Source organism: Dysidea avara, chromosome 8, assembly GCF_963678975.1.
Source record: "Dysidea avara chromosome 8, odDysAvar1.4, whole genome shotgun sequence".
NCBI lineage: Eukaryota > Metazoa > Porifera > Demospongiae > Dictyoceratida > Dysideidae > Dysidea > Dysidea avara.
The window spans coordinates 14,600,567-14,626,036 of record NC_089279.1 but is presented as its reverse complement, the minus strand read 5'-3'; the positions used below and the strand labels follow the sequence as shown (position 1 = coordinate 14,626,036).

General features: G+C 37.4%; 1 protein-coding gene and 1 long non-coding RNA gene across 2 annotated transcripts in view; both read right to left on the bottom strand.

The window, feature by feature from the left end:
* LOC136263050 (uncharacterized) overlaps positions 1 to 25,470 on the bottom strand; it is a 308,373-nt gene that overhangs the window by 249,495 nt on the left and 33,408 nt on the right. Inside the window, exons 4-10 of the mRNA XM_066057501.1 lie at positions 13,791 to 13,939; positions 13,580 to 13,695; positions 12,559 to 12,678; positions 12,350 to 12,504; positions 9,284 to 9,372; positions 8,942 to 9,099; positions 4,469 to 4,631 (exon numbers count right to left, since the gene is read on the bottom strand). Of these exons, the coding sequence (XP_065913573.1) occupies positions 4,469 to 4,631; positions 8,942 to 9,099; positions 9,284 to 9,372; positions 12,350 to 12,504; positions 12,559 to 12,678; positions 13,580 to 13,695; positions 13,791 to 13,939 (950 nt within the window). The remainder of the gene's footprint in view (positions 1 to 4,468; positions 4,632 to 8,941; positions 9,100 to 9,283; positions 9,373 to 12,349; positions 12,505 to 12,558; positions 12,679 to 13,579; positions 13,696 to 13,790; positions 13,940 to 25,470) is intronic.
* Positions 7,508 to 8,300, bottom strand: LOC136263051 (uncharacterized). Its single transcript, XR_010704431.1, has 3 exons — positions 7,913 to 8,300; positions 7,759 to 7,822; positions 7,508 to 7,706 (listed from the first exon to the last, which is right to left on the bottom strand). It is a non-coding gene; the product is annotated as an uncharacterized lncRNA (long non-coding RNA).

The following is a 25,470-nucleotide window of genomic DNA, read 5'->3' as shown; positions in this document are numbered from 1 at the left end:
TTTTACAGGGTTTTGATCATCAGAGAAGGGTTTTACAACGTAGTTGGCCGAGTGCTTCCCATTGCAAGTTTGTTTGATCACGCGAAGACGATTTCGCTATGTGCGAATGGAGGAGGAGATAGGTCGGCCAAGACATCACTACCAGTGCTGTACAAAGTGGAAATGTATTGCCCCAGGTTCTACAAAGTCTTACAGTAGTGGTGAAGTCTGAAACAAGTCTGAATTATACGTTGGACCAGGTGATACACGATGCTATCAAATCTGCCCTTTTTTCACTCGTGTGATGGACTGGCAAAAGCAGCCAGGTTGTTCTATTCAGTCTTAAAGAGGGTTTCAAGCAAAGACCAGTGTAAAGACTTGTAGTTTTTATTGTTGCTTTATTGAAAAGATGGCATTTTATGTGTTAATAAACTGGTTTCGCTCATAACTCGCGTTCTAACCACTCGATTAATCTGAAAATTGGTGGGTGTGTACATTATTAGATGCTAAATTGTGTCATATATGGAAAGATGTGGTAGAGTTTCTGGCGCAGTGGATATTAGCAACTGGTCGATAATTCATATTTGGAAAATGTATGTGTGGTCGATAATACGTAACGGTGATCGATAATACATACTTTACATGGTCTCAGTCTAGCGTGCAGAGTGTTAAAACGAATCGGTCTACGAAAATGGGACCACACTTACTTTATAGCTGAGAGACAGCCGGAGCAGATGGTGAAAATTGGAAGTTTGTAGGACCTTCCTTTACCGAGTTAGAACTTAAGGTACCAGCTATGGTCGATAATCGGTCACTTATGCTAACTTGTAACTGTTCTATCCTACATGACTGTTGTATTAGAATATATCTTAAGTCAGCCAAGGGGTGTGCAGCTAGCTAGACCAATAAGGAGTGAGATGATCTTGTTTACTGTTAAGTAAATAGCTAGATTGATAAGAGGTGGGGTGTCTGTACTCTATCGTTATTAGTCCGCCTAGATCTTTAATTTTGATGGGTGTGGTCGCGAACCTATCGTGAACGGGATCCCAATCATGAAGTTGCAGATATCTAGCTATAGTGTGCCTCTTATAGTAGCGCTGGGACTGAAGTGCTTTTGAAATCCAGCTCTGAAATAATTCTGTGGTGTCTGCTGAAAGAAAGTGTTAATACAGAAAATTAACACTTCGATATGGTTTTGTTGGATGAAGAATAAGACAAGCAGCCTGTCCAGTAATTGAAAATAAAAGACAAGGCGCAGAGGGCCTACACTTGTTGGAACCCCAAAGGCACATCCCACTGCAGACCCTAAAATTACGGTCGGACATTGGACAATTTCCAACCATTATTAGCAAATGTCTGACCAAGTATGACTTTGTGAAGACATAGTGTCCAAGCCATTAAAAATGCTAATTGTCCATTGCCAAAACGACTTACTGTAAATGGTACTACAAGGAAAGCCTTCCACACGTTGGTATAGATTGCTGTGAATCGTTTGTTGCAAATCGATCGAAGCTGGACCGGATGCGAAACAATTCTAAGCATATGAGCAAGTGCTAAATTTCACATACAAAAATATTTCCCTTGTGGTGCCAAAATTTGTTTGTGCGTACTCCTCTTACATTATATCCCTATTTCTTCATTTAATGACTGTTGTTTGTACGATATTCTTCGTGTTACTCATTGCGTTATTTGTTGAAAACTGGGAAAATTGGTAAGTCAATATTAATTCTACCTTTGTATGCTCGCAATACGGGTGCGTGGCTAAGACTGGCTTGCTTAGAGAGCAAGACTAGCTGGCCCACATCTTGTGTACCACTTTAGTGTTAGCCAACCATTATCTCTTGTAGGTTAGCAGTCTGCTCTGCAGCGTTCTGGTAGGCAGAGCACGCTACACGAATGTCCAAGAGAAGTTATAGTAGACAAGTACGTAGGAATGTGATCAACAGTGATGGTGCTGAAAAGGTTGGTGATGAAGATATTGACAAGGAAGATAAGGAGTTAGACAAGTTTGTACTATATGATTGGGAGAATTTCATTTTGCATTTTATTGGTTTTGTGGTTTACTTAATTTTTGCCACTTGTCTGTCAATTTATAGTAATACTTACACTGTACACTGAACTAGGCTATATATCAGACCAAAAGTTGAGATGTCTGAACACTTCGGCATAATTATGTTCAGGCATGTTGTCAGAACAGTTTTAAATTACAATTTCGGGCTCTGCCACTGGTGAGTTTGCTATTGGGGCGTAAAATGGTGACCGAGCTCTGCTTCATTTGGCCTCTAGCCTTGCGACTGTGGTCAGGCAGTGAGGCAGTGAGACAAAAATTTGAGTTTTGGCTTTTTTTTAAAATTCTATATCCGGTCACCTGTAAGTGTTTTGTTATATTTAATGCTGTATTATGTATTATATGAACTAGTACTATTCCGTAAAGGTGATGTTTGTCGCATAAATGTCTCTAGGATGATTTTTGAAGGTGGGATTTTGAGTGGCTCGCAAAATTTTTGGGGTAATCCCTACTTACGTTTGATAGCTGGCAGCAGTAACTCAACAGTTAATATGTGTGAAGTTCACCCAGTGTGAATTTATGGTTGTGTCAATGTAATACTGAATGTCATGATACAATGAATTCTTTACAAACTACACCTGTATTTGCAGAAATGGTCAACTCAATACATGTAACTGAATTTGGGAAAAGCATTGATCTACACACAATAGCGCTTTTGTAATAAAACACATCTAACAGAATAAGTAAAAACACAAGCTCCAGAAAAAAATTATGCAAGTTTTTTCACCTCACCAGTGAATTAATACTCCAATGGATAAATCCTGGGCATCATCATGTTCACCCGTTTATAGGAAGTTCAAAAATCCTCCATACATGGAGGGTTTCTGAGTTGTTTACGTTGCAGTAAAGAAAGAATTTACCAAAAATTTTTCTTTAGTGAATGCATATACAATCGGATGCTGTTTTACCCCACCAAAGCTTTGTTACCATGGATACTAACATGATAAACCAGTTTCACAAGTATTGTCACTCCTTGTGGAAGCTACAAGTTACGTATTCTTTTGGTTTAGTTATAGATTAAACAATGGTAATACTAGAGCTATAACAAAACGTAGGAGACTCCACTACAGTGTATAATACCCCTAATACTCATCAATTATAATTATGTTCATATTATTACTGACATGACATTTGTAACAAAGATTCAAAGCTTTGGTAACATTTACAAAAGAAACTTCAGAGGATGTATTTGTACATTTGTTCCAGCCCTAGTTTGTATGTATGTATGTAATAGTTGTATCATGTACCCGAGTGATTTGCCTGATATGTACACCCAAGCTCGAGGGCCATTAGGGCCGTTAGAGTGTGGGTGTACATATCAGGCAAATCACGAGGGCACGTGATACAACTGATATGTACCATGTAGGCTAATAGCCTACTGTGGTGGGCGACTAATCACCCAAGCCAATACGAGGCAACCCGCTGGATTTATTATATAGAGAGTCTTGTAAAATTCTATTATGTGTCAGCAGCAAGTTGCAGTTACGTTTGTTAACATAAACGGGGAAATCCTATTAATATCACGGAAACACTCAATTTTGCGATTTAACAAGTGTTTCAAAGTTGCTACATCGTTTAACTACTGTTTACAACGTTTTCTAAACATCCAGAGGGGTAAGCTTCGTTGTAGAGTGGTTACCTCGTGATATACGAAAAGTGGGCGTGATACGTAATCAAACACGCGGACACGCGATTGTAAATTAACCATGACACTAGTTCTCACCTTAAACTTCCGTTTGTCAACTCATAGGGTAGTAAGGGTGTCGAATCGCCTTCGTATGAGTGCTGTAGAATGCAAAATCGGGTTCATGGTTTTCATCACGTGAGTAATAATAAACTCCCACAATCGAATACTGCCATGATTCTTATAAAAACAAACAACGTTACCTCATCAGATATCAAGGGCCATGGTACATTTACAGGTACCATGGCCAGCCATGGTTTATTTATAGCCAGTCATGGTTTAATTTAAATGTACCATGGCCAGCCAGGGTTTATAAGATATGTAACCTGGAATTTGCCTTTGAAGTTAGGTGGTTTCATGGTGTATGTATGTATGTGTATGTATGTATGTATGTATGTATGCATGTGTCTGTACGTATGTATGTATGTGTCTGTACGTATGAATGTATGTGTCTGTACGTATGTATGTATGTATGTATGTGTGTGTACGTGTGTACGTATGTATGTATGTATGTGTCTGTACGTATGTATGTGTGTGTACGTGTGTACGTGTGTGTGTGTGTGTGTGTGTGTGTGTATGTATGTATGTATACAGTATTTAGGTCCAACTACATAAGTAAAGCAGTTTGAATCAGATTACTAAAATTCTGCCTGCCTAAACCACATCACAATTAGCTTTAGTCACATAGATACGTATGGTACTGTATGTGATGGCAATGCAATTTAACCTGTATATACCTCTTTGTAAAATCCAAGTTTGGTTCCATCAGCACTATATCTATTATTCCATTCCACTGAATTTCTCAGTAACAATATGTAATTGCTCCTCAGTGGTGGTAAGAAATGACAGAAGGTTTTGACATTCCATGAGAATAGTGACACACCTAAATTTAACAATTTCCTACAAACACACATGAAATATCACATAAAAACAAATATGGTAATATGTACGTTCATGTAGCACAAAAAGGTAGTGAGGTATGCAAGGGCGGGTCCAGGGGGGGGGGGGGGGCTTTGGGGGCTGAAGCCCCCCCCCCTTCATATTTAGGCTTTACTTGATCAATATGCTGAGTATTATAATGAAATTTTGTCTTAGCATAATTATATGATCACTAATAATACAAATACTCATAAAACCACCTTATAAACATCTTTCCAAGGTATTATCAGTGGATTTATGCTAAAGTTTATGCAACAAGGACCAGGATCAGCATTGGAGGCGTACAAGATCAAGATACTCTAATAGAGCAGTCAGCTAACTACTCTAATAAAACATTCACTGGAAACATGTAGTTGGTTCTGTTATGGAATTTTTCCAAATCTGCCTGCACCTATAGCTACATACAATGAAGTGCATTGGTCTGCATGTTTAAAGGGCTTCATTCATCTACTTGTGTAGTTCATATGTATGGCAATACTTAATTCAGGTACACAATTACCATTGAAAATGCTCTCAAATTCAATCTTGTATTGTTCAAATTTCAAAATTTTCTACTTTCAACATTATTATTCTAACATGCACCTATTCTTGGTTGTCCGTACCTACCCAAACCATTAGCAAAATGCTTCAGAGAGCCATACCTATAATCTAAAGGCAGTATATAAAGTATCTACAGGCAGAAAATATTAGGGATTTTATGTGGAAATGTCTCCAAATTGCAGTATTTTAGCATCAATTTTTCAAAATTTTCCTGGGGGGGCATGCCCCCAGACCCCCCTAGTTCCAGCATGCTTTGCATGCTGGGAACACCTCTACCCAAGAGATTATTACCTTGACTTAGCCCCCCCCCCCCCCCCCTTTTATAAATCCTAGATCTGCCCCTGGTATGTACTACAGACACCTCAGTGAACCAACAAGTTCATCTAGTTGCAAACAACGAGAATATCAGTGCTATATCCACATAATGAATAGAAACTGGTATATTTAAAAGCATGAATTTAAAAATGAATCCCAGTAGTAAAACAAGAGATGAATGATGGTATTACAGCATGGCACTATGAGACAAACCTACATTGGCATGATATACTGTAACAATTGTTTTGTTCAGTGCTAAAGTAGGGATTTCCCACTGAGCTATGCTGTAATACTTGTTTCCCTAATTTTTATCGCCTGGATCCCTGCTTCATCTCTAAGTTTTAAATTTGCATACAAGTGACTGTTCTATTAGGGTGATTGGTCAAGGGGTGTGGTTACTATCACCATGCTATCACTATAAATACAGCTATAGACTAATAAAGGGGTAAGGGGTCAGATCATCATGCTCATGTAAATAGATTACTAAGAGATGTGATCTCTCAGCTTGATTGTTATTAGTCAACCTAGATACCTATAGATTGCTAATGGATGTAGTCTCAAATCTATTGTGAAGTTACAGGTTTCTATGGACCTTATCTGCAATGACGTCAAATCATTAAATAGCGGCCGATAGTGTGGACACTTTGTACAGGGGGGTATTGGTAGAGATGGCGGCTATGTTAACGTTCACATACTGCAGCAAGGGGCAACTTGAGGCATACATACTTAATTTCAAGACAAATGCGCATGGTTTTGCGTCGATACCAAAACTTAAGATCTGGGGGACTATTTCGCATTGCCGTATCACGCTAACTAGCCTCTTACCTTTATTATCCAATAGTTACATGTCAAAAATCCACAAACAAAGTTCTTTTTAGTGATTACATACGAAGTGCCCACAATATACACAGTCAATTATGATGTCATTGCGGATAAGGTCCACTGGGTGTCCATAACTTGCATAATAATTTTGTGGTATCTAAATATGCTGCTCAAGGAAAGTGTTAATACACAAATTTGATGCCTTCATGTGGTTTTGTTACATGGAAGATGATCAATCTAATTGAAGATAAAAGGAAGACAGGGGGTAGAGGGCACACACTCATTGGAATCCCAAAAGGCACATACCACTGGTGAGTTTTTTATTGTGTAAAATGGTGGCTGTGCTGCTTTGTTTGGTGTCCAGCCTTGCAAGGCAAGGAGGTTATACCAAAAGTTGTGAAAGCAAAAAATGTGGTTGCAATGATGCTAATGTCAATTAGAAAATGTTATATGAGCATTGCTTTGAAGTTCAATAAACATTTCTTATCGTAACAGAAGTCTCTTAGTACCAAGAGACTTGTAGCCACGTAACCACACAGAAGTTAATTAGAATATCCCAACATACACACGAATAATTTATTATTAACCACCAAAATATTGTTAACAAAATGATATCACAGAAGCTACTGTTTTTCATCTCCCTATAATGCTGGTGAGTTAGACAAGTAGTTGGTGTCTTAGTTTCATAGGACATGGGCTGTGTTTAAAGTGACGTCTAGCCAGATGTTATATCTGACAAACTAGCTACACATGACTCTACTTTCACTTCTATTATTAATAATGAACAGGATGGAACAATTGAATCATTGTGTCTTGCTCATGGTTGTTTTCGACTTGGCCCAGGTAGTCATGAGGATACTCATCTGGTCTCAGCCAAAGTCTTAGCCACTATTGGCACTTGCACCCAATTTTAATGTCATTTCTCTAGCTCAAGTTTTGATTAATCATAGCATATGTACATACATCACCAGTCTAACAGTAAATGTGCGGCTCTTTGAGGTTGGTAAATTTCCAAGCCAAGTTTTTGTGCATCTTCACTGACTAATTGGCAAAACATCGACAGACTTACAATGTCCTTTTCACTGCTGTCCATAAAGTAGAAACCAATACCGGCAACTTTGAGGCATTACACTTACTACTCAGCATTTATGCCTCAAAGACATTGGTATTGGGTGTCAAAGTATTATGTACAAAATGATACGTAATTAAAAATGTTCATTATTTATAGTGAAGTCACATGATTTTTAAAAGTTGAAGAAACTCGATATCATATATCATAAGTTGAAGAAACTCGATATCACATTCTACAGCACCTTGTAAAGCATGAAAAATGCTGCAGTTTGATATATGTGACCGGATCTGCGAAAACCTGACATAATGACGCATTTATTATTAAATATTTATAATTTACTTAGCCGAGTGCATGTTCTAGCCAAGTTTCAGCCTTGTATGCCAACAACTTTTGGAGTTCAGCCCTACAAAGTAGCAGCAACAGAAAGATCAATTTGTACAGCAAGTATCGGGAATATAAATTACAGGTGCTTACAAAAACAACTGTAACTTACAAATGCAATGCAGTACAGAGTTGCAACTTGCACCATCATGTCTGCCATGAATAGGGGAGTCCATTACATGGTGAGTTGGTGAGTTTTTCTCCTACTACCTTTCTTGACTACATACAGAGACAAAATCAGTGAAGAAAAAGTGATCATCAACCGCTTCGACATGATGTAAACAAACGCCCATAACTCACGTATTCTTTAGGCTACTACTACGAAACAAAGATTTGCGAACTCCTCTTGAGAAGGCGAATAAGATGGTACCCATGTTTTAATCATTGCACCCTTTCTTCATAAAGAACAAAGCGTTTAAAGGCGAATTTGTTTTCATTTATGCAAATATTTACGCATTACAATCAATAGCCTATACTGAAAATTTAGGGTTGTGCCATTATGTCAGGTTTTCGCAGATCCGGTAACATATATATGATTGCCACATTTGCTTTTGTAATAGCTAGTAACCATTAAATAAACAAGTAGGCAGTTCTCCAGACATCTCTACTGAGCACCATTGGTAACCATGGCACAAAACAAAAACAAGTGACGTATGCAGAATTACGTCACTTTGTATTATGAATTGCATAGCATCACCAATAAACTATCATAAACAATTAAGTTGTATCTTGCAATGAACACGAACCGTTTAACCCATGAGCTGGATCACTTCAACAATGATACACTTTTCTCATAGGTTTTCTATGGAAAGAACTTCCGTTGGAGCTTAACTAAATGCCTTTCTGCTTTGATCATGAAAAAAAAACTCACCAGAAGAGGATCATATTTACTAAATCAACACTATGAAACCAATGAAGTTAGCGCCTAACCCATCTATAGGACGAGTAACCATTGTGCCACTCTTACTATGCAATTCATGGGAGAAAAATTCCATGATGTTCAAGGGGTTGTGACATCACTATATATATATATTGATTGCCATTTTTTGGTTACTATCTCCACTTCAATATAAATAAATTTTCATCGTAATGTAATGTTAATAACACACATCATTCCATTACATATTGATTAAATCCTCACTTTATGTGTGAAAAATGAAGTCTTTCGCATTCCAATGGGTTCAAGAAACTTGCAAAATCTGTAATATCAAATAGAGCACTATTAGGTAACTTTAAGAGTTGAAACAATTCAAAACCATGAGAAAAATGTGTAACAACTTCATCTGAAAGCTTCATTCCCTACATAAATAAAATATCCATAGAAAAATATATTTTACAACTGTTTGCACTTTCTAACTATTACAGACTATTAATGACTACAGCCAAGAGTTCATAATATTTGTATAGGCACCATTACAAATATCATGAACTCTTGCTATGACATCCAATCCATCATTGATTTAAATACAAATCAACAATTTACCTTTTCATGAAGTAAGCCTCTGTGCCAAAGAGAAGACAGTTTGCTTGGCTGTATATCACCCCTCATTCCAAAAAACCAGCTAACAGAAACTGCAATGAAAAGTACATTATGCGGTCGGTTATATGTGTACACACTACACTGTAGTAAGCACCAAACATCATGATTACAATAAACAAATGAACAAATATACATAGTTTTGTACATACGTACATACATACACACATACATACATACGTGCATACACAAATACGTACATACATACATACATACACATACATACATACATACATACATACATACATACATACATACATACATACATACATACATACATACATACATACATACATACATACATACATACATACATACATACATACATACATACATACATACGTACATACATACATACATACATAGACGTACATATGTACATACGTACGTACAGACGTACATACATACATACATACATACATACACACATACACACACACACATACATACATACATACATACATACAGTTGTTGGGTTGATCTGTAGGCCCAAAAGACAAACGGAAAGCACTAGTGCATCAGTGGGATTATGCGGTATATGCTATAAATGCACTGGTGCGTTCACGGTATCAAAAGGGTTAGTTAGAGAATTACAAAATAATTCACCAATTACAAAATTGAAATTACAACAACTATTAATTTGATAATTTTGTATGCATAATTGATTATCACAAAACAGAAGTCTTAGATAAAATGTGACCCACTGAGTAAAAACCGGCTGTTTTGCACATTCCTCAAATTCCATATTATTGTGTCTCTGTTATCTATAGTAACAAAGGAGTGGAAAGCCAACGATTCAGCCTTTGTGATGAATAGTCTTGGAGTTATAGCACTAGACAGTTGTAACAGGAATAAACTCAATTTGTACAGCAACAATACAGCAAATAAATTATAGATGCTTTTTAATCAATCATAACTCATGACTGAAATAAGCTACAAAGATGGATTTTGGCTCAGTTTGTTCACCATGAACTAGCTCATCGATCAAGGTATAGTGTTTTCTATGTACATCTCACAAAAAGGAAAACCATTTCAACAATTAAGCACCTATAACTAATGTACCGTACGCTGTACAAACACGAAACAAAGCTTTCTTACTCCCAATGAACAGGAGAATCTGGTGGTGTACAGGCTTTATTGATTTGAGCTTTGTTTCAGTACAAACTGAAGCAATTGAAACGAGCGTAGAGTTTTTATGCAGCACGTATATTTTTATCCAGTGTATTTCAATACATTTTTATAACAAAATACAATTTTGCAAAGAATAGCTGTTTTTCACTCAGCGGGTCACAAATATATTTCCAGCTATATATAACTAGCACCTGGTTTTTAGAAGTAGCACAACATTAACTTGCTTTACAGCTTGGCTGTTTTAGTATGGATATCACTTCTTTTTAGGCCAATAGAACTACTCAGAGAAGATAGATCATACCTTGCATTATTCATACTAATAGAACACGCACTCTAATACAGTACTTAGTCATTGCACATTTGCAATAGCAGAGTTATCTAGAACATCCTACAGTTCTCATTGCTAGAGTTGTTAAGTAGGGACAAGTCTATTTGCTTTTTTTCCCACTTATTTTTCTCTCCAGGAATTTTCATCTATTATGCTCCATATTTTGCTCAATAATTATAAGTACAAGCTACAATTTCACTTTAAAGTGACTGTTCTATTAGAGTACCTCAATCTTCATTTGCTCTTACCGTACATAACAAGAAGCTAGCTTTATACGTATGTGACTGATCTAATAGGGTATCTCTAAAACCACTTGCTTTTCTGTAACAATTAGCTATGCATTGATATTATCGCGTGTAACTGTTCTATTAGAGTATCTTGATCTCATTTTTGTGCAAAGTTGTATGTTCCACAGTGTCCACTTCACAAAAATTGCACCTATTATGCCAGCATTTTGCTCATTACTTCAACCCACCTATTAAGGCAAAAATTTTGCAGGTGAAATTGCTGTGTCAACTATAAAGTTTTCATGGATTGCCCAAATTGGAATAAATTCAGGATAGATATTCTATTCATGAAAGTAGAAATAAAGGAAGGTGAACAACTCTTAGCCGGGGTTAAGTGTTTAGAAGTAGGTTGTAGGCCTGTGGTTCGAATCCAGCAAATTTTTTTATAATATGCAATGGTTGTTTTTTTTTTTGCTGTGAAAACTTCACAAACAGAAGAATATACACAGATATAATATAATAAATAATGTTAGCTATTGATTGCAAAATAATAGTTACGTAGCAGAGATTTGAATATCAGTGTTTTCCGCTTCAAAGATGTAGCGAGGTAGTATGTTCCATTGCCTTGATGTTGATGGTATAAAGGAGTACTTGTAGGTGTCAGTGTTACAAAATGGTCCAATGAGTCTGAACATATGGCATGATCTGTTCTATTAGAGCATTCAATTACTTGTTTGCTATAATACCAAGAGTTCATAATATAAACACATGCTTCATTTTATAATTCAAGTACTGCATTTACTACTTTCGCAAAAGGTTTGCACCATGATAGTTAATGTGCATCCTATCTGATTGTCAACATATTCCCATAAGCGGCTTACCCTGTATGCAGGCATGGTAACAAATCACCTTGTAACATGTCAGAATTGCACATACAATAACAAACACAATCTGGACAATACTAGATAGGTAATTGGACTGTAATAGAGTATCACTAATTTCAAGATTACAGTATTGCTAACCTAAGAAAAGTGAATAACACATATAGAAGTTATGGTGTAAAGTATCGCAAAAACAAAAAAAAAAACAGAAGATGACTATATAAAACACGAAGAAACAAAGATGAATGTTGAAGATATTTGAAATGGCTTTATTTCAAACTTGTGAGTGTAAGATGTCCTCGATACTGAGCAAATTTCTGCACTTTAGCATGAATGAGCTATATACAAATGCATGAAAATTGTGTTCCTGTAAAATACACACACTATGTTTTACTAGGATGCCAGCTGCTTCAATTGTCAGCACAAAAGCACAAAGATAACTTACTCCACAATATCCTCTCATACACAGTAAATCTTGATGCTCTGCCTTTTAGTGTTTTAGACTTTTCAAGCATACAAGCTGCCATGTTACAAAGGAGAGAAAACACTGAACAGTCACTGTTTGTCGTATATGGGTACCACTGCACAGTGAAATCTTCCCTGTACAGCAAAGTGTCACAAATATCAATGGAATAGCACACAAATTTTACATACCTCTGCACAAAAGCATGCATGACATCAGCTATGCTGCACATATCCATTGCCTCAAATCTTGCAATACAGTGTTGTATATACCCAGCAACTTCAACAGCACTGCCATATATCTTAGAATACCTATACATAACAGGTGGTGGTACAGATACAGTAGTTGTGCAAGCACGCAACAAAGTTAAATTTATATTCTACAGAATGGCTGATCCAGTCATTTGATAAAGGGTGGTTGCATGAAAACTATAGAAAAAGTACAGCTAGTTATGATACATACTTAAAATGTGGGAAAACATTACCTACTTAAAAAGTGTCAGTTTTAAGTATTCAGTGTGTTGTAGCTCACCAATGGTTGAGGCTATGTACATGTCACATGTTTTACACCAATTCCTTACCTTCAAGAGCATCCTCTGTACAAGTAGCCAAATACTTAGTTCCCTACTATTTTAGATAGTTTTTAACTTGATGTTGACTATACTAGACAGGCAGGGGAGGAAGAGGGCAAAAGGCTGTTTTAAAAGTTGAAGAGGAAGGTGTAGGGATGAATTAGGCCAAGTTACGTGGCCATTCAAGTATCTAATGAAATTTATAAAAGGTCTTTATTCAACACATGGAGCTGTACAGCCACATACAGCCATCCTTAGGCTGGCCAGAGTGTACAGACCATCGCTGTGATTGGGAAAAGTTGCCAGCAATAGCAGACCACTCAAGTCTAGCTGATTTTGTTTGTGATATTTGATAATTGATTCATGTAGCTTTGTGTTCTTGGTGAAAATCAAATCTACTGTCATGGGCAATAATATTTTCCTACATATGTACATCCAGTCACAAATGTGCTATAGTCTCCTCAACATTATTTCACTGTTAAACCCTTAGTTATATGGGCCTCATTGTTCCACTGGTGTTTGACTTGCATAGCTACTGAATTAATTTTTTTTAAGTTGAAAGTATTGATTTACTGATGAAACAATACTGAAAAGTTAAAACGGCCGCTAGCTAAGCCCCAGCTGTAAGAGTGTATACTTACTTTAAAAAGCGATATGCAATAAGAAGATAAAATAAAAAATCTTTGTTGAACATTTCATCATTAACATTATCGAGCATCTTCACAGCTTTATCGGGAGATTCTCTCTTTGACTGTAACTATACATACAAATATAAAAATCATAAACAATATCCTCATCTATTACATGAACCTAAACATTGATTTATTACCTGAAACAAAAGGACTGACTAACCTCATAATTATGAAAACAAGAATTCAGAAATTCAAAAGTGATCTTTTCTTCTGAAACAAGAGCTCTTTCATTCTTGCCAACAATTAATAGCCATTTTAGCTGCTCAATCAAAATAAACGGAGCTTTTAGTTTGTCTTGAGAAGTTTTACCTATAATTAAAATTATCCAGTAATAATTAACCCCACACCCAAAACAGAATTATTGTATACAACCATAATGTCATCTCGCAAGAATACAAGTAATTTAAAAACTTGTTAATGAAATGGTGTAGCACCTGTTTCGCTCACAAATATTCATCCCAAACGAAATGGGATACATACCGAATACTCGAGAGCAAAATGGCTGCCACGCCCTTTAATTAGCAAATTTTTAAATCTCTCACACTCCCACAAGACAATGCTGTGTCTGAGTTGTACCATATTATACATACTACATATCTACGTAATTTACAGGTAGGGCTGGGTGATAACATTGATAGCTACACAGTTCAATACCCATCATCAAAAGATTATTCATGTAACAGTCCAGTAGAATGGGCTTTGTTGGCTGCAATACATTCTATAATTTTGTTTACACTCTCTTCTTACTATGAGCCACTCCATCAGCATTGAGGAAGTATGGGACTTCACAATCATCAGAAAAATGGAAATATTAACAAGTATAAAAGTAAAAATTAGGAATCTTAAATTAGAGTAGTAACAATGTAGCACCCCAATATAAAGTACTGAAACAAGCTGGATCAGAGTAGTGCATAGCTACGTAACTGTAAATTTATAAGAAGTTAATATCCCTACTGTGCTGTGAAGATTCTGTAATTGAAAAGCACAGTAGGGATGTTTGCTTCTTGTTGCTTTACAGATATATGCACTACTCTGATCCAGTACCTTTTGCAGATATACAGTGTTCCTACTCTAGTTAAAAATATTTACTTATACTTGTTTGTGAACTTTTATTTGTAAATTTATAATCACTACAGCTAATACCCTTACATATACATCTCACAATTCTAGTTTTAAGCATATTCATGAGTGTGGTCATGATCTGGAGCAATCATGGATGAATCTAATAATGCATTATAATTCATAGTAGCATAAGAGTTGGACACTTACTATACATTACAGCTGCACCTACTATTAATATAGACCAGGGTCTGGTGGCTATGCCAGACTGATTCACTTAATTACATGTACATGCGAAATTGCAGCATCCTAGTTGACAGTAATCTACCTGTTATAGTTAAAGCACCGCAGCACGTGTGTATGGAAAATACAGCACAAGAGGGCAAGTCGAGAAGCTAATACAGCACGAGGCAAAGCCGAGTGCTATATTTGCCTCGAGACACCCCCGAGTGCTGTATTTTACATACACACAAACATAGGCAGTGCTTTAACTGTTATATTGTACTTCCTGGTTATCTGGGTTGGAGTGATTTTCTCTAGCACTCAAACTGCTGCAATTTTTGGTGATCAGGATATCAGTAACTGTTTGAATAATCTATTTTTAGTCATAGAAAAAACTAATAGTATAAGTTTGGCTAGTTTTAGCGATACACAATGTCACGCACGTGATCAATCGTGCTGTTTTAGTGGAGTCGTGTTTAAAAAGCTTCGTGATCAGACGATCAGTAAGTGTTTATGCAATCTATTTCTAGCCATAGAACGAACTCATAGGATTAGTTTGGCTGGTTTTAGCAATTTACAGTGTGTTGTTTACGTAACATTCTTTAAATAAATTCTCCGCATAACTGTACTGTATTTGCCCAAGTGTGCCGTACTTTCCCAATTAAGCACATAACTGTACTGTATTTTCCCAGTTAGCTGCATAACAGTTCTGTATGACTCATACAGTACAGTTATGCAGCTAATTAGTACTGTTTGGACAATACAGTACACGGCATTGCTTTGATCCTCCCACGCAAAGTAAAATATCTTTGTGCATATCATTCTACAAGCAGTCCATTTCCTCATGGCAGGCGGCATCTCATCTACAATGGAGAACAACTTACTTTGAAAGCATGTGTGTTCCAGTATGTTGGTGCATCAAGCCAATTTTTAAATAACTTGGCCAATGAACAGCCTAGCACTGAGCCACTTTGGTTCCAACTATTTCTTACCTTGTAAAACAATTCTATGCTTTCCTTTCCACTGATATCAACAAGGAAAGTAGTGAAAATGTACACCTATGGATTACAACATTGGCTAACAACCCCATCAAGCCTGAGTTGCAAAAATTCAAAGCGTACTATTATAGAGTAATACATACCCAATGCCTATACCAAATTTTAATGGTCTGTGATGCCTAAGTTTGAAGTTATTTGTGACCAGATCTGCGAAAAAAGGACATAATTGCATATTTTCAAATTCCTGTTTATTAAATATTTATAATCTACTTAGCCAAGTGTACCCACTAGCTAAGTTTCAGCTTGATATGCCAATAACTTTTGGAGTTACAGCCCTACAAAGTAGCAACAACAGAAAAATCAATTTGTACAGCAAGTATAGGGAAAATAAATTACATGCACTTACAAAAACGATTGTACCAACAGATTTAGTAAAATTTTCACCATCGTGTTCACCAAGTACAGGGGAATCAATTACTGGGTAAGTTTTTCCTGTACTCGCCTTTCTTCATTGCATACAAAGGCAAATTCGTGAAGAAAAATCGTTTGCGTACGATCGCTTCGACATGACATAAACAAGCACTCATAACTTACGTATCCTTGGGTCTACTGCAACGAAACAACGATTTTCCAACTCCTCTTGAACAGGTGAATGAGATGATATCCAGCTTTGTATTGTTAGTCCCTTCCTTCACTAAGAAAGAGGCGTTCAAGAAATTTACAGATTTTTTTCAATAATACAAAAGTATTTCACCCAATGTATTCAACAATGCTTTATACTGTAAATTTAGGCTTGTGCGATTATGTCCCTTTTTCACAGATCCGGTCACATTTAGTGAGAAAAGGAGCTGGTCAGGGTGCACTCAGTATAACAGTAATCACGCAATGGCAGCTGATGCCGTTCGCCAGTGAATTAACGGGAGTTGTGACAAGCTAATAGTTTTAAAGGGAGACTGCCCAGCTGCTGTTTTGCATTCAACAACAGCAGTTGGGCAGTCTGACAAAGTTTGGTCTGTTAGTCCACTGAGACGCTTTGCTGTATTCTTTGGATTTCCATGTTTGTTTGCACATTGCCACAAACATGCTGTCTAATTAACTTTGTAACTGCCCTTAATTGGTTCAGTGACACCTTAATGATTATTCACGAAAAATAATACCAAAATGTTGTCATGCCTACGGGATAAACTACGTATTTTTGGGGAATCTTTTGAAAATCGGTACATGGATAGTTTAACTATTGAACCTCAAACTTTTTTTCATGATTTGAAAGAATCGAGTGAGAAATTACAGCAAAAAACCAACAGCGTGTAATAATTATGCAATCAAGATTTGCTAATAAAAATGGTTACTTGCTATGCCTACCACAGGGGGAATGAGCTGAAAATCAGTATATAGTAACTCATCTTCAAAAGGCTTTTCAATGCTTTTGGAAGAATCAGATTTAAAGCCATTGTGCGAAAACCAACCCTGTGTAGCAGTTACTCTATTAAAGCATTCAGCGCAATGTCACAAGTCACCTTACAGAGAATTTCAACCGCCCTGAATAGAGTTTAATTACAAAAATCACCCTGTAGAGAGTAGTTCAACTACAAACAAGTCACCCTGTAGAGGGCCTCTTCAGCTACAAACAAGTCACCTCGTACAGAGTTTAGCTACAACAAGTCACGCTGTAGAGCTTCAACCACAAACAAGCCATCCAGTAGAGAGCCAAGCTACAAACAAGTCACCCTATAGACTACAAATAAGTAAGAAATCTGTTGCATTAGAAGTCTCCCTGTTTCGACTACAACAAATCATCCAGTAAAGAGTTTAGAAATCAACCTGTATAAAAGTTTAAGTTACATACATGTCACCTTGCAGTGAATTCAGCTACAAGTCACTACAGACAATTTACACTGTACAGTATTCAACTACAAACGAGTCACCTATAGAGTTCAGCTAAAAAGTCACACAGTAAAGAGTTCAGCTACAAGCAAATCACCTTGTAGAGAATTCAACTAAAAACTAATTACTTTGTAAAGAGTTAAGCTACAACAAGTCACTCTGTAGTAATAGTCACTCTAGCTACAAACAAGTTACCTTGTAGACTTTCTACTACAAGCCAGCCAGAGTGATAATTTTCATACAGAATTTATTATTTTTAATTTTGGTACTAGGACCGCGTCACATACAACCAAGTACATACACCAACGTGACAGCCCCCCGGTGAGGCTATTAGGTGGTGAAGGCATGATCCCCAAATCATCTCAATATGTCACAGTAGTGACAAATATAACACAATAGTGGCATCGTAACTAAAGGCCACCAGTAGCTAAGTGCCAGTACATCATTGGTGTGGTAATGGCACTGTGATGTGTACAAAGTATATGTATACAAAACATACAGGAGAGAACTATACATTATTGCAGTATTGTATACAGCAATACATTATAGGCAACATCACCAGACAAAAATTATTAGCCAATATACAGCAACATCAACTAGAGCTAAGTAAGGTTCATCAGTGATGTAGCAATGGCACAGTGATGGGTGACACACTATAGTTATGCATACACAACTTTCAGGAGATAGCTACACAATGCTGTAGGAGTATGCAAGCCAGATGAACCACATAAAGGAAGACAGCCAAGCCAGCCAGAGCCTAGTAGCTATGCCAGGTGAAGGCAAAAAAGATTAAGCATGTATTGAATTGCCTGACACTAACACAAAAGAAGTTCGCCATGCCAGCTGCACAAGACAAAATTGTTTACTTGTACTTTATATGTAACTGTATTGTAAAGAGCGTGGCATATATTTTAATGTTTTCTTGTATTGTTTATTTATGTGAATGAATCCACTGGCAGCTGGCATGGAGACTTGAGATGTTACAAACATAAAAACTTACTTGTAATCTTCTTGTTTACACAAGTGGCCTCTGGCTCTCCTGCACGGGCATCGCTAATCTTCTTCGCACAATCTGTAAATAATTAAGCAAGGGTGTGGTACTGGGCGTTATATAGAATTACACGTATGGTCAAGTAATCAGCATGAACAGGAGCGACGATTATACGTTTGTGCCTTCATTCACAGGCGAATCTATCCCCGGTTAGTTCATGTCTCTAGGCCTCGTAGTTTTCTCAAACATTAATTATTTATTTATTTATTTATTTATTATTTATGACGTAATTTTAATCGCGTTTCGTATTATTCTTAGTACTTGGTTATATAATTATAAGCAAAAATGGAAATATCCACAAAAAAATCAGGTCTTGGTCTCTGCAGTAAAGAAAAAAGGCATGCAAAAGGAGCTCCAAATCCATTCATAGGCCGGCTATACAAAAAAAGACGTGATCAAAAATATAATAAAAAGATGTGATCAAGACATTTGGTAGTTTGTCAGGCAACTAAGAAAGCCGACATGCCACACCATGAGTACATTGACAGGAAGAAAGAAAAGAGCATTTTCATGTGTGCACAGAAGTTTTCAAAAACGTGCACTTTATTAGAGTAGTACAGCAATATTACCAAATATTGAAGTAAAGCATGAAATAGATCTATCAATAAAATTACTAGATTGTTCTAGAACATTTTATGTATGTTCTATTAAAAGTCATCAAAAATGTGCACTCTACAAAATAATATTACCAAATCATGCAACACAAAATTAATCATCACCTGTCTGTACAGGCTGGTTTTGGGACCTTAAGTATAAGTACAAAAAAGTAAAGATAGCCAAGTTGACAGCCATTGTTAAAATTTATTTACACTAACATCATTGCAGCCATTTCTCGGCTGCCACCTTTGATTTCACAACTTTTTTTCACCCATACTTTTAAAGGTCACATCATTTTTTTACAGCCTGGATATCTATACCAAACAGCCAAACTGTGGTAATAAGGTGCAACGTCTAAACAAGCCAGGATGAAAAAAGATGTGAAATCCAAGGTGGCATCCAAAAAATAGCTGTGACGGTGGGTTAATGGGAATAATTTTAAAAATAACAATTCAAGTGAATTTGGTGCTGAATCCTAATGAAACTTGGAGAAGGCAACACATATATTCAGCTGAATTGTTGTTATTAATGTTTTACCAAACCATCACAGCCATTTCTTGGCTGCCACCTTAAATTTCACATCTTTTTTCACACTGGCTTTTTGGGAGGCTGCACACTTTTTTCACAGCTTGAAAGTTTTGGTATAGATCATGGCCAGTAGCAGTAATAAAAACTTCGAAAAGACATTACATACATATATAAAGTGAGTGACAGGAACCCAGTATCAAGACACACGATAGTGTGTCGTGTGGCCCAAGAAGCTGGCGTGCCACACCGTGGGTATATTGACAGGAAGAAAGAAAACATCATTCTCACACCTTTGTATCTCGGTGACACCTTATCCGAATTTGCTGCAGAGTTGCCCACCAGCTAGGGGAGTCCACATTCCAAATTTGAAGGAAATCGCTCAAGCCATTTCCGAGTTACAAGCAGCCAAAATTATTTTTCTTCATTTTTTTCTTCTTATTCTTCTTCTTTGTCTTTTCACACACTTGCAAAAATTGCTATAAAACACAAACGCGCACTCCGATTGGCTTGAACTTTGGCACACAGAAAGGGAGTCCAAAGGCAAATCCTAGTATCAAATTTGGTGCAAATCTAATGAACGGTTAAGGATTTATGACCAATCAATTACGTAAAACAAGATCACACCTACAGGGTAAACTGCTTCATGGAATGAGTTGAAAATAATTTTGTGGATAGATCAACCATTGTAGGAGTGCCTTTTGGTGATTTGAAAGCAATCGAAATAAAGATCATGGAGATATGATACAAAACCAAAGGTGTGTAACAATTGCGCGATCAAGATTCGTGAATAAAAATACCAATAATTTCATGCCTACCAGGCAAACCACTTAGAGCAGTGAGCTGAAAATTGGTATGTAGCTGGAATACTTATCATAGAAAGTCCTTGCAGTAGTATAGAACAATCGGACTACAAACCACTGAGTTATGATTCCAAAGCCAACTCTGTGTAGTAAATATGACATCAAGATACTGTAAGCGTAGAAATTTTTGTGGTGTATAAATTTTCGCAGATTTCGTGGTATGCAGCTGATCCACGAAAATTAATCCACATAAAGCTGATCCACGAAAATTAATCCACATAAAGCTGATCCACAAAAATTAATCCATTTAGAAACTACGTCTAAGCTCAAGCAGACCTACTGTGGCCATCAATGTACTTACCTTATCCTATTAACGCGCATACAGACTCTATTAATTCTATGTTACGTGCAACATACGATGACACGTGCACCTGTTCACTGCGTGAATGGCCTTGTTCAAGTATCTTAGACCCAATTCCCCTAATTCGAGCAAGCAAGATTCTTTTGTGGTGAGTCAACCCCCTCGTCAGGTTTGCTTAGTCCCAGATAAAGGGATCCTAGAGGTGGATCTCAAAGTGAATACATTAAACTGTTGCTAGAGAAAAAGGCAGAAATAGGGAAGTACGACAGCGAAAGTGGAGTAGCCAACACTGTAAGGCATTATGAGAATTTAAAAGTGAAAGACAGCAGTGTGAGAGACTGGAGGGATGCATACTTGAAAGAGGTCCCTATACAGCGAAAAGCGGCTGAGGAAATCGTTGTAACCAAGCTTCCTAGCAAGAAGCGCGGACAACCAGTGCTTATTGGTGAGAAATTTGATAAGCATTTGCAACAGAAGCTGGTTGAAATGGGACTCGGAGGTACGCCTATTGGAACTAGTGCTGTTATAGGCATTGGTTTGGGAATTCTGAAGAAGCACCGATCAAAAGGTGATTGTACCATCAAACTGAACAAGGAGTGAGCAAGAAGTGTTTTGCGACGTATGGGGTTTACAAAAAGGAGGGCTTGCAGTAAGACAAAAGTGACACTTGAAAATTTGCAGAGATCAAAGATCAATTTTTAATTGATATAGAAGCAGTGATTGATTTTGAAGAAGTACCTCCCAGCCTAGTGAATAACTGGGACCACACAGCAATGAAGATTGTTCCATCCAACCAGTGGATGATGGAAAAGAGAGGTACCAAACATGTAGAGATAGCTGGTAAAGATGACAAACGCCAAATAACAGCCGTATTTGCTAGTACAATGTCCGGCAAATTTTTGCCAATGCAGCTGATTTACAAAGGTACTACACATAAATGTTTACCAAAGCATGTTGATTTTCCATCCAACTGGGATGTTACTTTCACTGCCAATCACTGGGCTAATGAAAACACCACAATTTCATACCTTGAGAATGTCATAGTTCATATGTAAAGCAGGAAAGAAAAGCGCTCAAGCTCAAAGATGACCACTGTGCACTAGCATTGTTTGATGTTTTCAAAGGGCAGTGCACCTCGCAAGTCATTAAGATGCTGGAGGAAAACAACATCCTTTTTGTAACCATTCCTTTAATGTTGTCACTAACCTTGCCTGGGACAACTGTATTCTGTGATTCTCTGCCACAATCCGTAGCCTCACTTGTCTTCCGAAATCATCTAGCTCAACCACGATCTGTAGTTGATTGTGGTGAGTTGGTAGGTGTGCAAGGCCTCGACTGCTTTGGGTCAAGACTTTTTACTTTTGATTAAAGGCCAAGAGTAACATTACAAATTAGGCGACAAATACTTGGGCAGGCAAGAATGTTGGAGCAGGGCCAGCAAAATTGACCGTCCAAATTCTTGCTGCAGAAGCCATAGAAAGGAGACCATGTGCAGATGGGAATCTTTCACCCCAAGGATTCTGGCGCTTGAACTCGATGATGCTTATTGTTATACATGAATGCATAATACAATGTTTACAATTGAACAAGGCAAATTTGAGTTACTTTCTATAAGCTGGGTGCTGTGTAGATGATGTCACTGAAGTGGAGGAAGGTGTTACGTACTTGTGTATTATCACCAGGTGAGTCCTTGGCCATGCTCTGTGAGGAATAGAGGGCCAGTTTGTGTTCCTCTTCGGGCCAGATATGGAAGCATCCCTAGTATATGGGGCATACAGGGGTGTCAGTTGCTCCCAAGTAAATTTGTACACCCTGTCGAACAGGTTAGTATTTGATTGTTTGATAGTGATTTTTAAAGATTTTTTTTTTTTGTTAGGACTCGAGGATATTTCTATACGAGTAGGGTTGATTGGATAGTGTCTGCTTGATACTTAGCATTATTTGGAGAGTGATTGGCAGTCTGACTCTCTGTGGGGAGTCCAATGCTTGAGAATTATTTGATGCCACGTTCAACTAGCTGAAGTCGAGGTGTGAGCTGCTCACTGAAAGATACACTTTGATAGTGGTGCGAGAGATGTTGACCTCAGCTAGGATTTGTGACAAATAGAATTACTGTTGATTCTGATGATGGCATTCGGGAGGTCCTAGACGTTTGCAGAAATGAATGTACTTTTTCTTTCCTGCAGAGTACGTAGTTATAGATGATGGGGTTAGTTTTTTTTGCAAGGAAGTGATCAGACTTGCTGCGGAGATCGGCTAAATGTGCGACATTCAGGGTAGTGGTACACATATACAGAAGGAGATGATGGTGGTAAACGATAAGGATTACAACATGATTACAGTGCTTGTGGAAAGGTGGGCAGTTGCAATATATACAGCTCGGAGCAAACACGCCAGTATGAGATTCTTGGTCAACATGCCAGGCATGCATGTTACTGGTGGGAAATATACATATAAGCAACTAGGCCAGTGAATTATATAGGGCCCTGTCACATATGCAATGTGCATGACATATATTCCATAAATATTATGAATAGGCTCGTGCGTGCCCACACACACGTTATTTGTACATACATCATCATTACATATACAGCTATATATAGAAATAAAATAGTACATGGATACCAAGTGCACTGGCGACATAGATCCTGTTTGAAAAAAATGTGGTGTATTCAGTGCGGTGTAATGCAGTTGTGACTAGTAGCAGAGGTTACTGGGGCATCTGGATGACTTGGGAGTGTCGGAGGAACTGAGACGACATCTAGTTGAGCTGTCTTAGTGACACAATTCGAGCAAGGCAAAGTGGAATTGGCAGTTGGTAAGCAAGTGGCTGTTGGCTGTGAGACGAGGAATTATTGAAGCTTGTTTCTTGACAGCAGGTCTGCTGCTGTGTTTTGGACTCCCGGAAGGTGTGAAACTGTGATGTGAATGTCATAGTGGGCTATGAAAAAAACAAAACCTGAGACATCTGAGAAAGTGCATCATTATGTTGTCTTTAGATGCACCTTTCCGAATGGGCTCTACAAGGCCAAGGTGGTCACAAAAGAGCTGTACCCTCTTTCTACTCAGGAATCTGCCCCATATTGAACAGCTGAAGACGATAGCAACACGTTCCTTGGCCATTACGGTAATTGGCTTCACTCAGGGGGCCAGGGGGAACTGGAAGCATTGATCTCCAAATTGTGCACCACAGCCCCATGTGCCAGAGGCATCTGTCCGTATCTGGTAATCCAACGAAGTTTCCTGAGAGTGGTACAGAAAACTGATGCCATTTCGGGATGTAATGAACAGCGTAAGTCGGATTTGAACTCAGTGGTAAGTCTGATCTGGTGAGACGACTACTTTACCTTATTTATTATTTTTAAAGCAAGTGTTAATGATAAACTCTGCTGTAGTTAATGTGCACTTGCAACCGAACTGCAGAAAACCACCTCATGATCTCTAGCCCTCATATGTTGTTATGCCTATGCCTTTATTAATGTAATGGGGAGAGCTGCTGATTTGGAGCTCCACTGGTAAATAGTAACTGTTGATTGGTGATGATGACAGATGTGAGGTGCTAACAATATATATATATATATATATATATAGCTGTTAAAGTATTGTCATCTGTTGTTCATAATGTTTGTTTTTGTTTTGGTATCAGCAGAAGGGGTGCAACCTGAACCATTAGTGAAGCATGATGAAATTAACACACTTTTCATGCTTGACGACCATGAGGGTTTGAACTATTCTCAGCTAACTAAGTATTTAGCAAGTAAATATTACAGTGGTGAAATGTTAATATGTTTACCACAGTATGTATGTGTGTCTGCATCACTTTTGGTTATCTGTGTAATAATATAACTATTCTCAGCTAACTAAGTATTTAGCAAGTAAATATTACAGTGGTGAAATGTTAATATGTTTACCACAGTATGTATGTGTGTCTGCATCACTTTTGGTTATCTGTGTAATAATATAAATAGACTGTAACACAACATAATATCGTACCATGGCTATGCTGTTACTGTGTAGACTTTGTGAGCATGTGTAATTTAATGCTGAATGGTATAGCTGGTGTAACGCTATTATCAGAATTCTGTTATTTTATTTTTAAATTAAATTTATTTACACAATTAGAATTTTGAAACTAGCATGGTACAGTTAATCGCAGAAAACAGTTTTCAAATATTTCTAAAAATTTCCTTGTAATTCAAGGTTTATCGCACCCCTTAATGGGTGGGAATTTTTACCTATAATGCTGTGTTCATAGCTTAATTTTAATGTGCCAAATGCACCCGTAAGGGAAAATTCGGTCACATATGTCTTTGCTATTACTTAGTCACTACTGTGTGGCA